At 29.3% G+C, this 20,930-nt stretch overlaps 1 protein-coding gene across 10 annotated transcripts in view; it reads left to right on the forward strand.

The window, feature by feature from the left end:
* The window catches only part of LOC126737927 (dual 3',5'-cyclic-AMP and -GMP phosphodiesterase 11), a 192,024-nt gene that overhangs the window by 157,518 nt on the left and 13,576 nt on the right, over positions 1-20,930 (forward strand). For all 10 annotated transcript variants that reach the window (XM_050443025.1, XM_050443029.1, XM_050443024.1 and 7 more), the window contains 4 exons: positions 6,907-7,083; positions 11,966-12,109; positions 17,958-18,065; positions 19,785-20,033. In XM_050443025.1, the coding sequence (XP_050298982.1) occupies positions 6,907-7,083; positions 11,966-12,109; positions 17,958-18,065; positions 19,785-20,033 (678 nt within the window). The remainder of the gene's footprint in view (positions 1-6,906; positions 7,084-11,965; positions 12,110-17,957; positions 18,066-19,784; positions 20,034-20,930) is intronic.

Below are 20,930 nucleotides of genomic sequence, written 5' to 3' on the forward strand. Positions count from 1 at the left end.
AACCAGACATCGATTATCTAATTTTTATCGGTGCCTAGACGTAGACAGGATTAATTACTCCTGTATACATCTAGGCTAATCAAATTAATAACTTTTTTATACTTGTTGTCTATAAAAGTTCATTCAAAAATTATCAATTCATTCTTGATAAGGTGACAGCTCAATGCTTAAAAAATAAATTGAGCAAATCATACACTTCTTATGTCAGTGAGTATAAAAGTATTTTTTGTTGAGAATTAAATTTCATTGTACGGCTTGCTCTTTAAAAACTTTCCTAAAAAAAGTATCTTTAAGAAATATTTATATTATATTTTTAATATTTCTCATCAATATGGTTTAATTTCCATTGCATTTTTTTTCGGATTTGCACTGTGATTTCAGGATTGTACTTTTCATTAATCCTGAACGCCATCTTTTTTATGGAAAATGCAATGTCAGCGAATAAGGTCCCAAAAGAGAAACCCTTAGAGAAACTCTAACGGAAAATCTTTAATCCATGAAATTAAAAGAACCATCTAACTTTATAATATTATGCAAAGAACAGTATCGATTATTTAGACTGCTAAATTCATTGTCCTTGAACTGTGTCATTGTCCTCAGAACTTCTCCAGTGTTACATATCCATTACAATTTTACTGTGCCCGAGCTTAGAGACTGTATATCTGACTATATATATAGACCCTATACCTATGTCTATGTTCCTTTGGGTGTCAACTATTACTAAGGCCATTTATATTGACCATTAAAAAAAATTAATTTGTCATTTTACTACAAAGTATTTATTAAATTGCTTAAGCATTGCTTAAAGCATTTATTTTTCTAAAGCAAAAACAATTAAAAATAAAAATTATATCTTTTTTAATAAATAATTAAAGGTCTTCTGAAAATGCCCTAAAATAATAAATATAAATAGCCCCAATTAGCAAAACTAGTTTTATCAAGGTTGTTAGAACAATTGTACAAATACATCTTATAGAAATGTGAAAATTTTATAAAATGGCTATAAACCCAGTTTATACAATTGTTTAGTCGTTTTAGGACATCCTTTACTACATTACACAACCGTTATATGACTACCAATGTGACTATCATTAAACGGTCCTAAAATTATGTTTTCAGGATTCCTTATAAAATATATTTACAAAACCATTTTATTATATTTACAAAATCATTTCTTCGAATTCTCAACTTCGATATCAAATCTTATCAGTATCGTTCGAACGATATTGATAAGATTTGTATTAACGATACAGTCTTCTTTTTGTCATACTTTACTACTAGTAGTTGGCTACACACTGTATCTACTTCCTTTTCTAATTCATTAATCTTCTATGTGTAATATGAGTTTGCCAATGCTGTATAAGAACTAAAGCTGTCTCAATATCATCATACCATCACAAAATTATAGTTCCACGCAAAGACATGCTAATTATGAACTTAGTTCCAAGGAATTTCTGCTATGAAAGATTAACTTAAAAATAATAATGCAGTATAAAAAATTGGATATGGGGATAATTTCGGTGAAATTATCAATGTAATATGATAGTTTTAACTTATCTGTATAGTGCATTTCTCTATATTTAGTAATTTGTAAATGCCTACTCATTGAGCATAGTTAAGAATAGTAATTAAATGTCTAGTTTCAAATTCTTACTTAATTCTTATAAATAATTAACAACAATTAGGCGCACACATCCGCGAATACACACTGCCTAGATAATATTGATGAAGTTGTACTTTTTTGCCTTATAAATAAACCTGAATTCATCAGAATCTTTTGCCATATTTGTAAAAGAAATTAACAATGCTTTTTTTTTCCAAAAATCAATCATTTACATTCCTTGTCTGCTATTCATTTTATAGAATTCATCACTCTAATTATAAAAAATCGTTAATAGACTTTATTTTTCCAAAGACTATACATTATCTTTCTGCAGGTCAAGATTTACTTTGATCCTTTTAGAGTCTCTGAAGTAATATAGAATTGATGCAATGAATATTTTTAGTCGTAAATATGTTCCAAATCCTCTTTATCCCAAGGTCTTTCTTAACATTAAAGCAAACATAAAATATATTATATTTGACGTAAAATCTCTTAAAAAAAATTTGCTGATGATTGATGTCAGTTCAGACCAATTTGCCACCTCTTGTGTAGGTCTAAACTGAAATTTAATATCCCCTTACGAAGCAACGTTCCCTTTCAAACAAAATCGCTGACACTCAAATTCTCCGTTCGTTTATCATTTGGCTCGGCTGTTAGAAAATTGATGTTTAATTTTTTGTAACTACAGGAACACAAGTTTCTTTTATTAGAACAAAAAAAAAACCTTGAATTAAGATGTGTTTGCAGTAAATCAGGCTAAAGTGGAAGACAGTAAATAACTATATTCCTAATTTATACATAAATTCTGTTATATCTGAAAAATGATTGACGAGGCAAACTTTCTTCGGTCAATTTGCAAACCCTCGTGTAACTTTCAAAACTGAAATTTAATAGCAAAGATGATGCTCCGGTTATGGATTAACGTTCGCAAGGCCGCCTCCAGTTTTAACAAAATCGCCGAGGCTTAAAATATCACCAGTTTTATCAGGGCTCTTAGACTGATGGAATTCTCGCCGTTCGTTGTTAAAGTTTCAGCATTAGTAAGATGAATTACTATTTTAGTTACGTTAAGACAATGAGCCTCGAAGCCTTGAATATGTTTTCAAGTTTTAGATTTAAGCATCGTTATTGATGGCTCATTATATATAAATAACATTTTTTTAAACCACTTTGGCTCTCTTTCAGCAGCCAATATTGCATCACGTGGCCCATTAGCAGCTTTAAAAATACTTTGCCAGATAATATAACTGCTAATTGCCTGAGTTACAAAAAATAACGCTCTATTCTCACTGACTCGACATTGCAAGGGTAGAACTTCTTAAGAGTGTGTAATAACGACCCGGCTTTGCTGTTAAGGGTTTTGTCTGTCCTCACATTTCGACCTAACAGTTACTAAAACCGAATTGAAATAACCGGATGCCATGTGTGTGGGTGCTGATGATGCTTTCGGAGATAATATGGGAGGATTACGAGACGGTGGTGTCGTTTATCGGAAATAGATTTTGGGAAATGGCTTTTAACGGTAGTAAACGGAAACCGGTGTTAATTTGATGGGGTTATTGGTGTTAAAACTATAAGAGTCACTTTATACCGAATCTGAAATTATAAAAAAAGTATTGTTATAAAGTTTTCTAAGATTTTTATACAGGGTATCAATATCAAATATCTGTGAAACTAAAAAAGTTAGAAAATCGCAATTTAGTACAAATGGTATATAGGTAGGGGGAAATACAACCACAATATTCTGGTTTAAAAGAGAGTCACCCCTTGGGCTCGATGCAAGCCCAACCCCAAAGTTTTAAATGGCACCACCCGTTTTTCTGTGCCTTGGGTCTTTTGGAGTAGTATTCACTTGCATATGAGGTTTCCTCCACACTTTGTAATTATTCCGTTGCCAAAGATGATCCAGTACTCTACGCTGAACTGTTTTTTCTTATTTGCTACTGATTAATATCCAATTTAAGTCAAAGTAACAATAATTTTTTAATAAGATAAAAAAGCTTATTTACTAAGTTGGAAAGCAGAGTTTAGGTCTTACCAGAAAGTAGAATGTGAATCTAGTTTAAAAAAATATTTTATATTGTATATCGTGACTTTTTACCGACTGACCCAAATACTTCACACAATGATTTACAATATGGCTGAAAGAATTGAAATAATTTACATTTATGGTTTTCAAAATCGTTGTGCTTTAACGACTGCTGCATTATTTAATGAAAGAAATCTTGAAAGAATGTAAGTTATACTTACGTGAGTCAACTAATTCTCAAATTTCAAACAGGATCGGTGGAAAACAAAAAATTAGTTCAGCGTAGAGTACTTGACCTAGAGTAAAGACGACCTTAACCGAAGAATAGAATTTTGCAAGGGAATGACAAAAAAATTACGTATTACGACTGAGTTGCTAAAAAATACAAATGCGCGTTTTTTTAAATAATTCTGTAAATAAACACAACTGTAGTTCTGGAGTGATGAAAGTCCGCATGTTTTCAGGGAAGGACACACACACACACAGTATCCAGGAAAAGTCAATGTGTGTGCGGGAATATTGGGTAATACTATTGTCGGGCCTCTATTTATTAATGGCAAGCTTAATGCTGGAACTTACTTGGAAATATTTCAAACTACCATTCAACCTAAAATTGTTCAAGAAATAGAAAATCAATTAAATATTCATGGACGTATGAACCTAAACGAAGATCTATGACATTTTCAACAAGATGGAGTCTCACCATACTATATTCCTCCTGTGAGGCAATTTTTACATGATGCATTTTTAGATCAGTGGATTGAGAGAAGAGGTCCAACGGAATGGCCAGCGAGATCACCAGATCTAGCACCCCTCGATTTTTTTTTGCTGGGGTCACTTAAAAAACTGTTGTGCTAAAAGCAACCAGCATCACTCGCTAATATTCGGCAGTGGATTATGACAGAATATAATTACAGTTTACAAAATATGCATCTATTCCAAGAGCAGTATCTCAAAATGCGAGAAATGAGTTTAAAAATAGATTATACTTTTATTTAGCCCAAAATGGAATGCATTTTGAGCATCTAACTAAATAAAATAACACTTTACAAAACAGAGTTTATTATATTAACTTATATCTTTATTTGGCCCTGTATAAAGTTTAGGAAAAATTCATCTGCAGGTGAATACTACTCGAAAATACCTTTAATTTAAGAGACTCAGTCTATAACTAAAATGTGGTGGCTGTAGTTCCCCCTACCTGTATAACATTTGCACCGAATTGCGGATTTCTATTTCTAGGTGGTTCTGTTTCTAGTGCTTTTTGTTGAATATCACTGTCTTTAGAACTGATATATGGTTTCTACTCATAGACTTTTAACCAAATATAAGTCTACATTATAAGTGTAAATTATTAAAATGCACAATAGGAACGCAAGATTTAATTGTGTGTCATATTTGACTGCTGTAATATCATATGATTATGACATTATGGCAGTCAAAGAATTGGAACCTTATAGAATTATCATAGGATTAACTTAGGATTATCCCTGCTTATAATCTTACAAAAGGTAAACTGAATTTCCCAAAATAGACGAGGTACCGAATTTAATGGTTGTTAAAATTTCATTAAAAAATCCGAAAATCTTGGGAGAAATGAAAAGAACAAAAATTCAAAAAATCGTTTAATTCTTTTTATTTTAAGCTATAAAGTAAAGTAAATGACACTTCGTGATCATCTCACACTTTTCGTGACCACTCTTGCTGCCCTAAATGATTAAAATGAATGATGTTTAAATGAAGTAACGACATTTCATCTTTGAAAGCCATCATTCACTATTTTATATTGAATTATATTAGATTTGATAGTCTTTTTAATTACCAATGAAGTATGCACTAGTAAAAGTATTTTAGCATGTTAGTGCATTCTTGATTATAAAAGTGATCAATCCACATCTCTTATTTCTTTAGTTTTTATAATTATTAGTAATAAAGTCCTTATAGAAATAATTGTAGGATATGCTTACATGCTTGACAAAATCCTAATGTATTAAAAATTTAAATAACGCTTTTACTGTTTTTCAGTTTATAAGTTTCCTTGTTAATAAAAATGTTTTTGGAGTTTTTGAGTACTTTCACAATGAATTTAAGATGTCTTGATACCGTCAAAGGTTTTACAAAAATCTAAATATTTTAAAAACTCATGAGTTTTATTATTTTCAATTTTTTATATAAAAACTTATGAGCGTTACTTATCCGACAATTATTTCGAGTATTTTTCAATAGACCTCCATGAGAACAGGTCCTGAGTGTGATACATTATTGAAACGGTAATTAGGATAACTATTTATATATGATATAGTTCATTGTGGGGCGTATAGAAAAGTAAAAGTTGATAATGTTCGCCAAAGACAAAACGGGTCATTATTTTAAGTCACATGTAAGGCAAAACCACAAACACGTCCCAAAAAAAAGAACAAAGATATGTTGAATTTTCGTCCTTTTTTTTACATTTTAAATGGACTTGGAGTATCAAATTTCCTGATTTCTTTGAGTAGAAGACCACTTCTCTAAAGATAAACTCTGGTTCGGTATAGGGTCCTATAAAATTATGAATATATATATATCCTATAATAATCCTCTTGAATAAAAGCAATCTTAATCTAAAATATAATCACACTGTACTAGTTATATAACCCCATCGTAACCCTCCTTTAGATTATATTAGCAGTATTATATATTAAGCTTAATCCAGTTAGTCAACTGAAATTTAATTATAAATGAACAGGGAATTAGATAAAATTTGAACTGGCAATTTCCAGTTCAACAATAACTCCTCTGCTACATATAAACTTATCGCTCGTTCTGTCTTATTAATATTTTCTTTTTATCCTACGTTTCCCTGAAACAAGAACCGTAATTCCTGCACATTAATCCAGCCCACTCTAAAACCCCTTGCAATAAATTAAATTTAAACCTTTTAAGAACCTTTTAAATTCTCGGATTTCGTTTCTTTTTTTCTTCTTAACTTTTCGTAGGTGAGATGACCGTCTCACCCAAACCAAATAAAGAATTACGATTCCAGACGTCAAGACGCATTAGCCCGCCATATTTATTGCAGTGAGACATATAAATAATTTAAGTGCGAAGGTTGTGGAAAGCCCAGAGGTCGTTTTTTCCCTTCTTTTTTTCCCCTCGGTAGAACATAGCGAGAATGGAAGTTGCAAAAGGCAACTATAATAAAAAAGGAGGGTTACAGTATAATCAGTTTAGATTGTTTTGCTGGTCTTAATGTTTTTCTCAAAATAAAATAGCGTTTTTTTTTTGTTTATAGGTAAAAGATATATGCAATGAATTGGACATAAGGTCGTTATGTCACAAGATCCTGCAAAATGTATCTATGCTACTACATGCAGATAGAGGTTCTCTCTTTCTCGTGCAAGGAGAGAGAGGCGGCTGTACTCGTCAACAAAATGGTGAACACTCGAATATCAGTAGAAGTAGATGTTTGGTAAGCAGGACTTTTTAAATTCTAATATCTTCTTATTATAATATTTATCTAATTTTATTAATTGCTTAATTTAAAGTATTTCCAAATGACTGGTATCAAAATAGTAAATAACAAATCGTTTTGTTTTTATCGATTTTCATAATATGGCATGATGATGAAAGCAACACTGCCAACGCTTAGAAAATCGTTTTTGATGCCGTTGTGTAGGTGTGTCAATTATTATTATTGTGTAGAGTGGAAATTTTTTTTTTATGTGGAAATATATAATCGCAACTGATAAGTGATTTTTATGAGCATACGTTTTTTGGCAGGAAGTCGATACAATAGAAATCTTTAATAATACACTTGAAACTTATTTTTAAAAAGTTTTGTCTCATAATAAATATTATATGCTTTAAAATAAACATCTTTAAAAGCCTTATTACGTTAAAATTATTAAATTAAACACCTACTAAAAATTCAGACAAAGCGACATGTAAGCACTAAAGTTTGCCTTTTTATATTTTATTCAATACTAAAAGTTTTATGAATAATAAATGATTGTCAAATATAATAATTTTACGTACATAAATAAACTATTATCCTTTAATTTTAACTCTATATTTTTTTGTTTTAAAGGTTAATATTATGCATAAATTTAAAAGTTCACATTTTATATTCATACTGCTTTATACCAAGGAAAGTTACTCATTTTACCAGCTATATATACTGTTCTTCATTAGTATTAGGATGGTAATAATTCACAAATTATATTACTATTATTATTCTTTTATGTTTCTTTAATTTTCTTCTATGGTATCATATTATTTATGGCTTTATTATATTAATGCATAAATTTCTGTATTGAATTCCATTTGTGGATTTTACTTTTATGTCAATTTTTCAATATAATTGGAGTTTCCGTAATAGCATGTATCATATAAAACTCCATGGAGTAATCTTTTAATCTAATAAAGCTATCATTTACAATAATTGACATGCAACTTTTACAATCCTGAATTTTATTTACATCTTTACTCTCGAAAATTGCATTATATAATTAGTTTGTTCTCGCAAAATCAGTGACAAATCTGAAAGCTACTTTAAAAAATTCATAGCTTAAAAAAATCTCCTTAAAAATTAAAACCGTATAGGTTGCTTAAATTATTAACACCAGCGAATTAAAGCTTTAACAAAGAATAATTCTTGTTTTAGCATGATAAAGAATGGATAAAGGAATATACTGTCATAATACTTTTATAGGTATTGGTTTTTCAGTACTAAAATGTGCATCTGATTAGAGTGCGGTTTAGAAATAAACTAAACAATATGTTCTTGAAGTGGTCATCACCGGCAATTTATTTGGACATATTTTAGCTTCTTTTCATATTCCTATAAATTTTTTTCTTTATCATCTCATTTGCAATTTTCACATCTCTGATTTATTTTGCTCTGAATATTTTCTGAGGAAAAGATTGAGTATATGCTTCTTGATCTAATAAAAATCTGTTAAAACAGTCGCTAACATACATGCTCTCATGAGTCACAAAATTCCAGTCATATAAAGTAACCATAACCAAGAGACTCAACATACACTTTTTGAATCATGGGCCTACATACCTTGTCATGGTGCAATTTTACCAAGGAACTTTACCAGGGCCAGTTCAGCAAAATAAATTAGGGATATATAAAATATTATTTGTGCTTCAATTATGTGTATGCAGTCTTGTTCTTCTTCTTCCCCTTGTTTTTTTTTCTCATCGTTGGCTAAATAAATCTCACAACAGACTTGACGATTTTTGTTCTAATTTTCAACTAATGGCTTTAGCATAACGGTTTACTTATATGCATTTTGACAATGCGTTGTACTGCAAATAAAGAGAATAAGGTACTATAAAAGTAACGTAAGTCGACCTCTAACTAACCAGAGTAATTATTTAAAAACCCTTAGTTTAATTGTACTATACAAGGGCTGATTTTCAAAGCATTTTTAAGGTAAAAAGTTCTCATACATGTATAGTCTAAAATGCTTAGTTTTCGAGATACTGGGTATCAAAAATTAATTTTTATTTTGTTTTTTCTGCATAATTTCCTAAATAATGCCAATTCCTGAACGAAAGTTGGTACCTGGGGGTTTTTTGACATGAGAAATTTGAATTTGTCCTTAATTTAACTCTTGTAGAGGGTGCCACCAAAATACAATAATAAAATAAAACAAAATCATTGATCCAAAATTCGAGGCAGTTAGAACCATGGCTGGGAATTACCTCAACTGCCTGGAATTACAAATCTTAAAAAATCGTGATACAGAATTTCAAGCAGTTGAACTCACATCCCGGAATAACCTCAAATGCGCGGAATTTCCGGAATTTCAAGAAAAACTTAAATTTAATTTAAATTAAATTAAATTTTAATTTAAAGCCAATAATTTTGTTTTCATTTTTAAAAAAATTATATATGGCAATTTTTAAACAAAAATATAAATTAACTATGATTTAGTTTTATGGTATATTTTTTAATAAAACTTTTTTGTTTTTAACGACTTTTTTTTTCAAATTGCTTTAATTTTCTTAGTCATTTCTTTTAATTTATTATTATATAAATAACAAAAATACTAAATTTAATAAATATGTTAAAAACCAAGAAAAAAGTTACATACTGATTATGTAATAGTACATTAATTTATACAACAGGATAAGATATGCTGATGATACGATACTAATGGCCGACACAGACGTTGGGTTTTAGAATATGATTGATAATGTTCAAAGAGCACGCTTACACTATAGAATGAAGATCAACATCAAGAAAACGAAGACGAATAGTAATTAGCAAAAATCGAAATAACTCGATTTCATTGCAGAACGACAGCTGGAATAGTAAATCGTTTTAAATTATTCTGGATTGAAAGAGAACTTTTGGATTGAATTGAGCAAGCACGCCAAGGATTTACGATATAAGCGACTCATCTCTGATTCATACTTGAACTAATGACTTGAAGGAACAAAGGGGTTTAAGAAGAAAGAGACTGTCCTGGATGCAAAACATCAAAAACTCTACCGTCCTGAAATTTAAACAAGTCCTTAGAATGGCACAAGATATGTATTTGTCATTGTAAACGCCAACCTTTATCAAAGACGTACATTAAATAGTACATTATATATCAAGCGTTGAATGTGTAGAATTTCACACCTTGGTAAAAAGCTGACTTTCTCACGACATATCTTCGCTACTTTTCCTAAGGTTACATTATCTACTTATTGTTTTTTTTATGTACTATTTTATATGAGTACTGAAAAACGTTTTCACCCACGTGTGAAATTAAATTTTCTACAAACACCATATGCCAGTAGATTAAAAACCATAAAATAATTATGGATGTTGGTGTATAAACCCACCAAAGATGCGAACTTTTAAACTAAAAATTAGACTGACTTAAATTCGTCAAATAACCAGAATTTTTAATATAATTTTAAAATATTCGACAACCTAAAATAAGAAAGTTACCCACACAAAAAACTATGATCCAGTGCCAATGGTCTTGCTGAAATCCAATAGTACTAATGGTACTAAACAAGTATTTAATGCTCTTCTAAGATCTGTAAAAAATCAGTAACTTTCAGTAATACTATGGGTAGGTATAAAACCAGATTGTGTAGGATTATTTTATGAATGAAAATCAAAAAATTGAAAAGCAACAATTCTTTCTAGAATCTTTGATACTATGAAAAGCAAACTTGCAGGTTTATAATGAGCAGTTTCAGATATCTGGATATAGTTTAGTTAACAAATTTCAATTATCCGGAAAAAAATTTCTGGAATTCCAGGCAAATGAGACAGTTCGGCTGGCTCAACTGCCTGGAGTTAAAGAATAAAATAAAACAAAATCATGGATCAAGAATTCCAGGCACTTGGGACTAAGTCCGGGAATAATCACAACTGTCTGGAATTACAAATAAAATAAAACTCATACATCAAGAATTTCAGGCAAATAGGATAATTCAACTGCCTGGAATAAAAAAATAGTGAAATAGTGTCTTTTATGACTTTCAAAGGATTATGAATATTTGTACAACCTTGCACTAGATTTTTAATTAAAGAAATTAATTATTGAATTATTTTTACGCAAAAAGAGTACTTATATATTTATGTAGAATGATTTAAAATATACCAGGAATTTTTCAAAGAGTACGAAAATCAATGAGGAATAGATTGAATCCGTGCTTACGGACAGGAGATGGAAGTTTTCAAGATTTATTGTGATTTTTCGTCTGTTCAATTTTCCTTAAAAATATTTCTTGTGAGTATCTTTTTTTCGTAAAAAATTATTAAGAAATTCACTTTTTTGACCAAAAATATAATACTGTACAAAAAGTTATGAGCCTTTGAAAGTCATAAAATATAGTGCCCTCTACAAGTAAGGGCTAAATTAAGGAAAAATTAAAATTTATCGTGGTAAAAAACTCCCAGGTAGCAATTTTCGTTCAGAAATCGAAATTATTTAGAAAATTATGCAGCAAAAACAACATAAAAATAAATCTTTAACACCCTGTATCTTGAAAAATAAGCATTTTCAACAACACATATATAGGCACTTTTTACCTTAAAAATAGTTCTAAAGCCAAATTGAAGAGAAGATAACCTTCCCTATCTTTCCTAACTAACTAACCTTCCCTATTTTTGTAAAAAAAATCACGTAACCTCATTGTTTTCGAATAATCATATAATGAAATACTATAATAGTATATATTATTATGTATATATTAATATTTCATATTTACTATTCCATTGCAAATGAAAAAAACCAAATTTTATTTTTATGTTTTTCAGGTTAAATTTTAAAGTTTTTATATCGAAAAATGTGTTCCTTTTTCTCTTAAACATTTTTTTACTTAATTTTTAGGTGTCAAAATTATTTGACGTTTGCTCTCGAAGCACCCTCATGGAAATGGAGAAAAAAGACGAAATTCGAATACCATGGGGCACTGGCATCGTCGGTTATGTAGCAGAAAGTGGAGAACCTGTCAATATTCCTGATGCATACAAGGTATTTCTTTTAATAATTTAAAAAATAATTATATTTGCATTTTTCCTATACATATCAATATATATAGAATGTACTTTACGCCAACCTAAATAGAAATTAAAATTTAATAAAAAAAATCTTGGTAATATTTTTAATTCAAGAATATTAAGTGGTAACTGTTTCAAAAATATATTTCTTCTATTCCCTAAATTCGTATTTCAAGATAACAGAGATATAGGGATATAAAACACGTTTTTAATTTCCTATGTAGACTCACTTCGTTTAAGAAAATTTAAATAAAGCCATAATAAAATATTCATTTCTTATTAAATTGTTATCGTAAAAAATATTTATAACAAACATCATGGTGAGCATCAAAATGTAAAAATATTACCTAACGCAGGTAAAAAGAATCATTCATCATCCCCCTTAAAAGGAGGAAACGGTTCCACGAAAATTCCACCACCACTAGGGAGGGTCTTTTATTCACTTTTATCATTTGTAAACATTCATCAAACAAGTCAGTCGAGCTTTCAGTAGAAAACGAATTCTCATATCGGAAACACTTTCGAATTTCCTTCTCCATAGCGGGCTTACGTGACGTTCGTATCGTTTTCTTTTCCAGAAATTGTGGGTGGAAAATTATTTTTTTGTGTGACGATATTTATATCTATAAACGGAGTTTTTATGCAATTCAGCGAATCAATTACGTATCTGTCAATATTTGACTAAACCTTATCTATGTCGATGCACTTTTGATATTTGTTTCAGTAAATAAAAGTTTAATTTGATTATTTTTTAATAATGGAACTGGCTATACAGTTAAATAAAAAATACATGTATTTGCTTAAGAAATATATTTTTCTCTTAAAACTAGATGGTCATAAAACACTCACAAACAATAAACAGAAAATAATTTGTAATGTGTACAGAAAACTGAAACAAGAAAAACATTTACACCCAATAAAGAGGACAAGTGAATTAGTGGGTTTTAACGTTAAATATGTTAATAAGATTATTAAAAATGCCGATGAAAGAAGTAATCGTTTAAAACGTGCGAAAAAGAAGAAGTTTGCACACATGATGAGAAAGGTATAAAAAATAATTTATCGTTATGTAATTGACTAATATTTTTTGTTTATAAAATATCCCTATAAACACGTTCAATAATAACTGAATGTTGGAAACGTGTTAATCACGTTGTCTAGCTCAAGGCTCAATTAAGTTTACTTATCAATAATATATCATGAGTTAGATAAATTATAAAGGCTAAAATTAGTTTGTAAAAAAAAATATCTTAACAAAGCAATATTAATTAAGGAAGATTTTTAGTTTATGTAAAAATAAAAATTAGAAAAAAACTACTGTTCATTTTAAAAAAGTTTGTAAATATTAGAAATAGAAGTAACATAATTATGCAAGATTATATTACATCGTGAAATATAAGAAATAATTATGATATATTTTTTTATCGCTGACTGAACTAATTATAATAATTAGACTCTATTTTACTAAAGATTGTACTTCTAAATTTAATTTCAAATTCTCTTAAATTTAATTTTTTTTTTAGATTTCAGCAAATTAAAATTGAAAAAAAAATCATAAATTAAGTCGCTAAATAGTCTTGAAAGCGCCAAGGGTATTAAGGAGAGTTTAATTTCCTTTATTACGGAATTTTTGATCGGCAGATCGAGTTCGCCTTTTCCGTTATTAATTAAAATATTTTCTCACTAATGTCACCTCTGTAGGCCCTAAAAATGTTCATTGAACATATTGTGGAATTTTTTTATGGCAAAAACTTTTTTAATTAAATCTTTCATCGAAATGGGGTCGTTCTGAAAATATATTAATTAAATATTTAACATTATTTTGTGACTGTTCTTTTTAGAAAAAAATATTTTTGACCCTTATATTATTTATAATGTTTATTTATTTACAGTATATAAACATGTGCTAACACTATTTCACTATATTTACCAAAAAAGTTTTGTGAAAAGGTAGCATAATAAATTATATCAAAATCAAATAGAGGGTGGATATAGATTTAATATAGAATTTACTCTTTTTTAGGATTAATATTTTTCAGAATTTAAATATCCATTTAGGTAGATTATAGTAATAATAATAATAAAATGAACTTTTTGTACACAAGCAAAAAAATATTTTACCACAGCTTATATGCAACGCTATTGGGCTAATATATAGAAGGACCAAGAACAAGATGACTACTGGATTTAAAAAGAGATAGCAAAATAGGAGAACAACTAGGAGATGCCGGAAAGACGACATATTTGAAAATTCCTGGCCTAGGTCGAATTCAGGCTTACTGGTGGAAGAACTTAGTTTTACCTTAAAATTTACTCAAGCGATTTAAAACTTAAAGACGATTCCAGAATTCTTTACTTCGGGCATAACTTACCTTCGGCCAAAAAACAATAAAATAAACAATCCTCGCATCGCGGAGATTCATACAAAGACTAAAAAACGAAACCTTCCGGTAGCCTGGACCTGCTCGGTGTGTATGATTAATATTTATAAAGTACCTCAGTATAAACGTAGCAAACATAAGCTACACAACAGAAAGTATAAGCTTCATAAAACTATATGGAGATTTTGGATTCGAAAAATGCGTAAAAAAGTTTAAGAAAGTGACAATAATTTATTAGACTACGAGGTTTTCTCTCCACTACAACCTTACAGAAAATATAAATATCTAGGAATAAAAAAACATTAAATATAGATCACATAGAAGAAAAAAGCCTAGTGGAAGAATCCCTAAATAAACGCTTAGAATGAATTCTTAAAACTACCTGTGCTCTTTGACAAAGGGCGTAGCAATTAACACCGGGTACTACCAGCAGTCGCATACAGCTTTGAAATACTCAAATGGAGTCCCACCACTGATCTAGAAAGAATAAAACGGATACAAAAGAACAACGTTTATACAGCACAGTGGCGATCTCTGTGCTAATCTTAATTTATAGATATACAGATTTTACTTACCTCTGAGTCGACTCAGTGTCGAGATGCCAATCATGAGTTTAATTTTTTTAACTCAGATCTGATTTTCAATTTTAAAATTATGTAATAAACTATTTTTTGTTAATAATGAATGTAAAAATGCTGATTAATTAAATGGTGCTCAAATGAATTTAAGATTTTATTTACATGTAATTCCAGTTACATAAAACTGAAGAGAAAGAAAATTTCTCCTTTCTTTACTAAACCTATAGAAAACATTTTCTTGCATAATGTTTCTTCTATTAGATTTACTGATATTTACAATTTAAAAAATTTAATATTTTTTTCTTTGCTTTAGTTACACACGACAAAAATTTAATTATTGTAAATAAACGGACTAACTTCATATAAGTGTGATATATAAGTGTGCAATATAGTTTGTAATAATATAAGACAGTGCAAAAATCCTGGCTAACCAGACAAACAGAGATCAGTCTTATATGATGTGATATTGTGGATCGTAAATAGAAAATCCAATATCAATATTACATATTTATTTTACAGTAAAATTCTTTGTAATCTGTAGAACGTCTATGTAACTTTTTCAAAAATGACAGTCTAAATTATAATGTTCCACAGGACTCGATATGAAACAAGCTGTTAATGTTCAAAACAAATAGTACGAGGCCTAGTACCGTTCCTTGCATGCAACAAATAATAAATTGTTCCAATATTTAATTATAAAATTCTTAGTAATAAAAAAAAATTCAAAGCTGCTTTGTTTTGCAACCATTTCGAATTTAACTGATCGATATTTCCTTTCTGCATATGGCTTAAACGAATTAAAGCCGCAATACGGGTCATCGCAGGAATAAAAAACAAATTCTTTAAAGTAATTATTCCACCCAATATGGTGGCAAGGGATAACCGTTTAATAATTAAAGCGGACACGTAATGGCCGATAATTCACTTGCAAAACCGTTTGGTGCGATCGCAGATTGTTAAATGCGCAGTTTTTGGCCGACACGTAAATTCATAAAGAATCTTTTAGAACGGGTGTCGAGCTATATTGAATTTATGTTTCATATTGGGTGGTCATCGATTGATTAAAAAAATTGCTCAAAATAAACTTTATTGTAGAGTTACTTAAAAAATGTTAATACCATCATAATACAACATGTTTAGGAATTCTTGGAACGCTTGAGTTTTCAATTTAATTGAAATATGTAAAATTTAGTACAAATAAAGTAGTCTAAACAGTAGCAGAAAAAGTTCAACTTTAATTCTTATATGCCCAACTCAATCTAAGATGGTATAAGCAATGATGACAAAAAAATATTTTTTTTATTGCAATGGGTAAAATAACTTAAGAAAAACAGCAAAACAGAAGAATAGTGAAAAAATTCAGTTTTTATTGTTACATCGCCAATGCTGTTTAAGGTTTTAAAACAGATAATAATAAAATTATATTTTTTTGCTATAATTGGGTCACCTATGCACAAAAAACACAAATTTCAGAAAATCCAGGTAGGTATATCAGTATGATTACTGATTACTGATTACTGATTTATTTGGTCATTTGATACTATATATACAATAGAATAAGACAAGTCAGGAGAAAGAAACTGATAATCCTATTTAACTTATTTAAAAGAGTAAAACTATTATAAAAAAAACCCAATTACACGCATCTAAAACTTAAGAACTATAATAACCACAAAACAAAAACGTTATATATAAAATGATAATAAATAGTTTTTTTTTAATTTTTATTGGGTATGCTAACCAAACCTATCCAAAAAAATGTTTCTTTTTTTTCAGACTCATTAGCAATTAAATTAGATTGTGATTTCAAAAAATGTGAAAAAGCTTAATTTTCACTTATTTAAAGGTATCATAATAGGTATTTTTGATATTTTTACACGATTTTCTTTTACTTATTTTTAGTTATACCTCTTTAAAATAATTCAGTCAGGTCTCGGGTTTTGTTTTTTAATGCAATTCGTTCTTAAAGCTTGTTGACCTTCTTATTATGCAAAAAAAAAAATTTTGTTTTAACTTTCTCAATAAGTTGTTATACTTTTTTGTATTATTCGACGAGAATTAAATAAGAATCAAAAAGCACTAATATAAATTACGTTATTTATTGACTTTTAATAATCTTTCCTCTGAATAGATATAATCCGAAACCGCACATTTCTATAATCCATGATATAGCCGGATTCAAGTAGATTTCTACTACTCGATTATCGACTGAATATTTGAAGCTTAATCTGCTTAATGAATAAGGAACAGAAGCAATTTGAATTGGAGAAGCACTAAAGCAGAAGACTTATATAAGACACAGTTCATAATAGAAAATAAATATGATCTTAGAAAGCATATAGTAGTAATTTTATATTATACAGAACTTTAAAAAACATCTGAAATAATAATAAAATGCTTATAAAAGTACAAAGTACAGTGGCATTTTATTTATGACCATTTTATTAATATTATTTTTTGTTTTTTTTCCTGATCAACTATTGTATACTAATATAGCAACTAGGCTATATATATAAATATTTTAATCATATAAGTATTATGGCATACTCTTGATAAATGTCAGAACTGTAAAAATACTTTAGTGATAAAGTCCACTCTACGTTTTTCCATAATCGGTCGATTATTAATATATAATACATAGGACGGTTAGAACTCCTTTAATTAAAGTAGGAAATAATATATGATAATTTTTAATATTTGTTTACTATGAAATATATAGAATATAATAATAAATTTGTATTAAAATTTTTCAAAATTTACTATTGCTAATATCCCATCTAAAATAAAGCTTGAAATATTGAATGCAGATAGAAAGCCAATAAAAGCTCCGAATACGACGCAATAACTAGTAATTCATTTTTAGGATGACAGATTTAACCACGAAATTGACAACAGAACCGGATACAAAACAAAAACCCTATTATGTATGCCAATTAAGGATACCAATGGAGATGTGATCGGAGTAGCACAAGTAAGTATGCTTTTTTAACTGTAGTATTAAATGTAGTAAATATTTTTTTGTTTTATAACCCAACGAAACACCAACATTAATCTTATTAAAACTCGTCATTAAACTAGTACTCTGAATTTCAAACTGAAATTTGTTTTGTGTGTCATTTTATTATCTTTCCATTTATCTGGTATGTTTTTATTATAAGCATTTGCAATTTTAAAAGTTTACATTCTGACACCGTTCTTTGTGAAACCATACTGCATTTTGGCTATAGTTTAAGCAATGAGGCTTAATTCCTCGTCACTTACAGGCGTTGACCTGCTTCTATTTAACACTTTTGCCACTTCTCTATAGGTTATTTATTTATCTCTCCTTGCTCCCAGGCATGTTTCAAATGCAGTGTGCAATAAATAAGTTGTATATTAAGCAACTAGCGCGATTCATGATGTTGCAAATCCACTGGTCCAAAGTACATGATGATAATTGCACTCAGGGTACACGATGGCCCTATCTTATTATGAACACGATACCCACCAAAAAATCAACTATCGAGGTGTTTAATCTTAAATATTCCTCGCCTTAAGACAGTATTCTCGTTCATTCAGTTTCATAAAAACTGCACTTTTACTACACAAAAATGACCTTATCACCAAAACTGTTACAGCTCATTTGCACCGCTATAACTCAACTAAAAAGCTGTTGTTCTCCTATTATTGTGTTTCCAAAAATTTTTTTGCTTTGTTATTGGACGATTTTTCCAATGAGTTAATTAGACTAGCACATCAGTTGTTTATTTAGTGCGTCTTAATAGACATAATCTAAAACATGTACAATGTAACAACACCTTGTACAATATAAGTTATTTCTTGCATTGTACAAGGTAATAACTTCATTCATACAAATGCACTTTAAATCATACAAATATAAATTAAAATTTAGCATTTCAGCAGGTTATACATGTTCATTCGACCATTATATCTTTAAGCCCGTACTATTAAAAGAGCTACGTAGCAGCAAAACGGAAACATCGAGATTCCGTTGCCAAAAATGCCAAACGAGCTACTCATCACTCCTTTAAAAAGCTTTTTCGAGGCGAGATCCCGACCCTCCTCTGAACTTAATCCGGGTGTATACAGCTGTAAAAGATAAATTACGGGTTTTACATTCGAGTGTGTATAAATAAGAATTATGGCTTGTCAGAATTCGGCTAGATTAAACGAATAATGGAAATTAGTTGGGGGATGAAGCGAAGAAATATTTGTACTCGATATCGTAAAATGACGATTTTGACATCCACCTACTAAATAATTTTTGTCTTATTGTGGTATTATTAAAGCAGCAAAAAAGTTTTTCTTCATTTGGTTCCTCTAACAATCAGATACTATTAATGCTTATTTACTGCCCAACTGAGAGTAAACTGAAAGTCTGAATTACAAAAAAAAACTTTGTTTCAATTAGAGCGAAACGAATTACAATTCTAATTCCCATCTGCATGCAAAATGCAAATTTCAATTTGGCAACTTTGGGATTAAGCCTTAAATAAAATATACTCTGTCGGTCGAATTTCAATTTTCTTTTTTTTTTCGACTGAAACAAACGCGAGCCGCACTTCAGCAGGAAATGAGACTGTTTAGATGAGAATTAAAAAATGGAGCTTTTGCATTTGTGGAAAATTATTTTTTAAATTGTTTCTCCCGGACGTATTCAGTAAATATTTGAAAAAATATAAATTTTTAGGTAATTAATAAAATGGGAGATCAACCATTCACAAAGCAAGACGAAGAGGTTTTCTCGAGTTACTTGCAGTTTTGTGGTATCGGGTTACGTAACGCACATCTATATGAAAAATCTCAATTGGAAATTAAGCGGAACCAGGTTCTTTTGGATCTGGCCAGGATGATTTTTGAAGAGCAAAGCACGATCGAGCATGTCGTATTTAGGATTTTGACGCACACGCAGAGTTTGATCCAGTGCCAAAGAGTACAGGTAAATATTTTATCAAAATACAAATTTTACGTGTAAAACTAACAGATATCTTATTTTGATTATAAATATGAATAACATAAAAATATTTGGAATATTTATAATTGTAGACACAGCGTTGCCAATAAAATGGCGTTCTTAGGATAATGTTACCATGGTTTGCTTAATTTCTTCTGTCAACGCTTTCTTACAGTTGAACATTTGGTTGAGTTGGTTGCCAACTTTCCTAAACGAGAAATTTGTGTTAGAATTACTTTTTTTGCCAAAATTTGTGAAAATAATGATTTATGTTAAATATCTTTAGTGCTTAATATAAGCATTAAGATGTAACGTAATGATAAAAATGTATATTAGCATTATCATACTATAAAACAGCTACCGTGACCTAAGCTACTGTGAACTATATAGAAATCTATCGGTAGAAACTGGTTCTAAATTTCGTCACACTTAAGTTCTGTATTAATAAAAACAACTTAAATTATCCCGCAAGTCAACTTGCTTATTTTAATGAAGCACCCTATATATTTTTTTCATTTTTTAGTTTACCTTAAGTTTTGAGGTATTTTGACGTAGATATTATATTAGCCTATTTTCTTTAGTTTTTGACGTTTAAAAAGTTAAATATTGGACACTATAAATGCCAAAAAAATAGCCTTTGAAAAAAGTCGTCCATTTTCTCAAAGAGACCTAGATTCAATAACCTAAAGGGAACTACATCATAGCCTTTGCCATAAAATAGCCTTTGTTAACAGTTACAATGGGATATAAAGTATTTCAATTTTTTAATAGTCGTTATATTCTATAATAAACAAACATTTATTTTAATAAAACGCCAGTGATTTATATTTAAAAAATGTTTATTTTTTTTACTTTTGAACAAAATCGAACCAACGATTTTAA

This window comes from Anthonomus grandis, chromosome 6 (assembly GCF_022605725.1).
Source record: "Anthonomus grandis grandis chromosome 6, icAntGran1.3, whole genome shotgun sequence".
In the NCBI taxonomy this organism is placed as follows: Eukaryota; Metazoa; Arthropoda; class Insecta; order Coleoptera; family Curculionidae; genus Anthonomus; species Anthonomus grandis.